A 5,092-nucleotide genomic window follows, 5' to 3' on the forward strand; every position below is an offset into this window, starting at 1 on the left:
CTTGCAACTAGGATGGGATTGCAACTCTCCATTCTCTCTCTCTCTCTCTCTCTCTCTCTCTCTCTCTCACACACACACACACACACACACACACACACACACATATAAATGGATATATATAATTATAATTTTATATATAAATATAATTTTTATTTTATTTTTCCAGTCACCATTTATACCCTCCATGGCCTCTTCCACTTCCACTCACCCCCACTCCAACCCCCACCCCCTGCAATCACAATACTGTTGTCCATGTCCATGAGTTCCCTCTCTGGATGAATGGAACAGAATGACCGATTTTAGAGGGCAGAGGGGTGGAGGGAATGAGAAGCACTTAATAAAAGAACATATATGCATATATGCATAGCCCATGGACACAGACAATAGTATGAGGAAAGGCCTGGGGTGAGGTGGGGGTTGGGGGGAGGGGGACAAAGGAGTGGAAAATAGGGGACATCTGTAATACTGTCAACAATAAATTTAAAGAAAAAGAACTGAACAAAAAATACTTTTAGTGTGGAAGAGACTAGAGTTAGGGAAGAAAGAAGATACACTGTATGGCAGAGTCCCTCAATTTCAGCCTGGAAGGACGGCAAGAAGAGGAAAGCAAAGGGGAGGAACAGCAGAGAGAAGCAGTGTCCCGATTTCTCTCCTCCCACCTTTGTCCAGGATGCATAGAGATGAACAGGAATGCTTTTTTGAGCTCTAGGAATATACTGCCTCATGAGCTGCCAGTGGGAAGCCATGCCAGTTAACTGCCCTGGGCTGCTCTGGTGCCCAGGTGAAGTTATTGGAGTGGCTGAGAATGCAGCTGGGTTAAGAACCAATGGGCCAGGGGATTGTCAAGGGCGGGGAAAAAAAGGAGACATATGTAATACTCTTTGTAATACTTTAAGCAATAAAACAATTAAAAAAATAAAAACTGTCAAGAGTAAAAACAAAAAACAAAACAACAACAACAACAACAAGAGAACCAATGGGACAATAGTACAAAATAATGTTGAATGTAAACTGTAATTGAAAAAATTAAAAAGAAAAAATGAACCAATGGAACAACTGAGTTGTGTAGGGGTAAGGAATAGCTGTAGCAGGGGTTAAGCAAGCACCACCGACTGGCCAGGAGGGGGTTAGAAGAGTGTACACCCAGTATCTTCTGAACCATGAGCCAACTTGAGGCCAACGCAACAAGGGGAGGACTGGGACCTGACCCAGGAAAGGACTGGAATGAGTTATATTGGCTGTAAATAGACCCCAAGACACTTACGTCCAGAGAAAGCAGAGGGCAGCCTAAGGGTCCCTTCATGTTGCTATGGCCCCTTCACCTCCGTTGTAAACTGTTTAATTAAACAAGAAAGCCATTGGACTGTGGTGGCTCTAATGGCATGGAGGCCTACATAAAGAAACAAAATCTAAGCCTGTAAATGCCTCAAAGTTATGGAATCAAAACCTAAGGAGAAGCAGTCACAAACAGTCTAGACTTAAAGCTATAGCCAATCAAATAATTTCTTTTCTTTGCTTCTGCACTTTCTCTATGTCGGTCTTTCCCCTGGCTCCCTGTTTGCAGAGTGCTCTTAATCACCTCCTGTTTGGCACTACTCCATTTGAATCAATATTTGTTCAAGTAAACTCTTAAGATGTTTAAAATGCCTAGGTTATCTTTTCATGGTTCTTAGTCACAGTACTGCTGAGCATAGAAGGAGGGGAAAAAATAGAAGACCAAATATTGAGTATGTTACAAAGGAATTGTTTAAACGACTAGGTCAGACCAAGTGTCAAACCAAATATGAAGTTAGATTTCCCTCTGCAATAGAGAGACTAGTTAAAGATAAATAGGATCTGTTTTCCTTACTGATCCCACCACAATAAGAACTGCCAAGTACAGCCTTGACCTCTAAGTACAAAGGCAATGAGATAATACTCATGGAAACAAAGATCCAGAAAAAAACACCATTCCTCCCAGTCAGAGAACAGAGGAAGGCAGGGTCGAGGAAGTAAACAATGTGAAATAGGAATTACAACTTAATAGTGGTCTAATAGAAAATTACTTTACAAAATGGAAGAATTCTGTAACAACCCATGGAATTTTCTATGTTGGACTTTTTGTTCGTAGATACCAAAATTCACAAATTGAAATGACTGACTTAAAAGACTTCATTTAAAAAATTCCCCACCGTTTTAAATGAAGGTAAATCTCATATAAATATTACCTTTTCTTTAAAAAACTTGCAGTCAGACAAGCAGGAGATGAAAATATCATTCTAATTTCACTGCAAAAGCAATAACATAAGGGTTAAGTCATAAAATACAGAAAAGCATGCCTCCTCTGATCTCATGTCTGAATATATAATTGATGATGTGGAATCATTTTTAACGAAAATAACGATTCTTCTAAGAGTCCTCCAAATGCTGGTTATGCTTTGTGCATGTGACTACTACAACTTATCAACAGCCTTCATAGCTGATTTGATCAAGTAATCTAGAGTTAAATAAATCCATCCTTCTGAACACTAACAATGGAACTCCAGAGAATAAACTATCTATCTATCTATCTATCTATCTATCTATCTATCTATCTATCTATCTATCTATCATCTATCTATCTATAAAAGCCTAAGTGACCATTTGACCAGTCGATTGGTAGCTATGATGGCACTGGATACCAGGGGGCAAACACTCAATGCAGGAGCTGGCCCCTGGTGGTCAGTGCACTCCCACAGAGAGAGCACCGTTCAGCTGGCCAATAGGCGCCAGATGCCTGGCTCATGGCTGGCAAGCACAGCTGAAGTGGCACAAGCCTCTCCCACAGACACTCCCGCTGTGCGTCCCTCCCCCATCTGGACTGGGACTGGCATCAGGACCTGCATCATGACTGACTGGGCATAAGCCTGTGGCCGCTCTTTGGTCAGGGGTGCACTGGTATCATCCTAGGACTAGAGAAGGGAGACCACAGCGGAGCAGCAGCGAGTCTACTGAGCAGTGGTGGCAGGTGCAGTAGGGCCTGGGCTCAGGTTCCTTCCTGGCCACCTGCTGCTTCGAGCACTGCTACATCCCTTGGGGGATGTTGGACTGCTGGTTTGGTCAATCCCCTCAGGCCAGGCTGAGGGACCCCCCACTGGTGCACGAATCTGTGCACCAGACCTCTAGTGAAGACATAAAAATCACTCCTACATCTCCCCCCCCATCTAGGTGTCTGGGATATTGTATGTCCTCAATAGGGTGGGAAAAAAGTAGGTTTATAGTTATGAGTTCATGAAATAGAGTTCATTCTTGCATTATTTATTAATTATTGTATTAATTTTCGATACGAGCAACTGTAAACCTACTCCCCCCCCCCCGAATACATCTGTTAAGTCGACAATGATTCAATGAATAAATCGATCACTTCTTCAAACTAAGAGGTGGCAGAAGACAAGGCTAAAATGCAAGTGCCTTCACAAGAAAGCCAAACCCTCATTCTTAGGTCTAGGGTAAAGTGACATGGCTCCAGAACCAAATAAAAGTGTCAGATAATTATTGGACAGAGCCACCTCTTAGTCGCTTCACGTTCATTACTTCCACTTGTCATTGCCATCCACTGTTCTGCCCGGGACTGGTTCATTCGGCTTATTTCTGGCAAGGTTTTCTTGGAAACATTTGTGGAACCAGTATCCTTCAAGGAAGAAAAATAAAAGAACCATCAGGAAAAGACACACACATGCTGAGTAACAGGCAATCTCGTAATGCTTGTGGCACAGGCTGTAGATAGGACCAGCCCTCTTAGGCAGTGGGGTTTGGTGGGAGGAGCTAAGGCATCAGATTGGTCTGGTCCACTTCCTAGCTTTGGCTACTTTGCTTGGTCTGAGCCTTAATTTAGCACTTAGAAATGGGATAATACAAAATATTAAAAACAGGAACTCAAACAGATACTTGTAGGACAATATTATTGCAGCGTCATTCACAATAGCCAAAAGACATAAACAACCCATGTCCACCAACAGCATCAACAGGTGAATGCTGTATATACATGCAATGGGTTATTCAACCATGAAAAGAAATGAAATTCTGATACATGCTACAACATGGATGAACATTGAAAACATGCTAAGTGAAATATGCCAGATACGAAAGGACAAATATTATATGGTTCCACTTATATGAAGTAGGAAATTATACACAAAAAGTAGATTAGGGGTTACCTGGGGATGGGAGTAATGAGGGAATGGGGAGTTAACATGTAATGTTTACAGATTTTGTTTGGCGTGATGAAAAAGTTTTGGAGATGGATAGTGTTGATAGTTGCATTCTACAACATTGGAATGCAATTAATGCTACTGAACTGTTCACTTAAAATTGGTTAAAATAGCAAATTTTGTAATATATATACATATATTATTATTATTACAATAAAAAATGAGATAATAAGACCCAATACCTAGATCCCTTGGATCTTATTATAAGGTATACAAAGCTTTATATTATAGTAGGTACTCAATAAATACTAGTTTCTTTCTCCTCTTTAACAAGACACAGATTTTTACTTTTATATCAACAGTTTTTAAACTTCAGCATGCAGCAGAATCGCCTGGTGATCTTGTTAAAGCATAGACTGCTGGGCCCATCCCCACAGTTTCTGGTTCAGTAGGTCAGGGGTGGAGCCAAGAATGTGCACCTGGTGAGTGCCCAGGTGATGCTGATGCTGCTGGTTTGGGGACCACACTTTGAGAACCATGGTTCTGTACAATACTTGAAACCAAATGGCTCAGCCAGATGTGTCAGAAATCACTGTCTGGAAAGAAAAATCAGTCTTATAACATAGAATTCTAAATACACTAATACTCTGTTCCATACTATACCTTGGCCTCCACTGAACTTGTAATGAGTCAGGAAATGTTGGTCACTTTTGTTTAATCTATACTAATAAAAGCCTAGGTAGCCCTCGTGCCCTCGCGCGATGCCCTCATGTCACCAGAAGATGGCCGGCAGGGGAGGGAAGTTGTGTGCAATCAGGCTGGCAGGGGAGGGCAGTTGGGGGCGATTGGGCTGGCAGGGGAGGGCAGTTGGGGGCGATTGGGCTGGCAGGGGAGGATAGTTGGGGGCCATCGGGCCGGCAGGG

At 42.1% G+C, this 5,092-nt stretch overlaps 1 protein-coding gene across 1 annotated transcript in view; it reads right to left on the reverse strand.

Moving 5' to 3' along the window:
• LOC102766157 (probable E3 ubiquitin-protein ligase HERC6) overlaps positions 1–5,092 on the reverse strand; it is a 100,989-nt gene that overhangs the window by 30,407 nt on the left and 65,490 nt on the right. Inside the window, exons 13-14 of the mRNA XM_015561521.1 lie at positions 3,528–3,649; positions 2,208–2,267 (exon numbers count right to left, since the gene is read on the reverse strand). Coding sequence (XP_015417007.1) covers positions 2,208–2,267; positions 3,528–3,649 — 182 coding nt within the window. The remainder of the gene's footprint in view (positions 1–2,207; positions 2,268–3,527; positions 3,650–5,092) is intronic.

The sequence above is a fragment of the Myotis davidii genome, unplaced genomic scaffold (genome assembly GCF_000327345.1).
Source record: "Myotis davidii unplaced genomic scaffold, ASM32734v1 scaffold356, whole genome shotgun sequence".
Lineage (NCBI taxonomy): Eukaryota > Metazoa > Chordata > Mammalia > Chiroptera > Vespertilionidae > Myotis > Myotis davidii.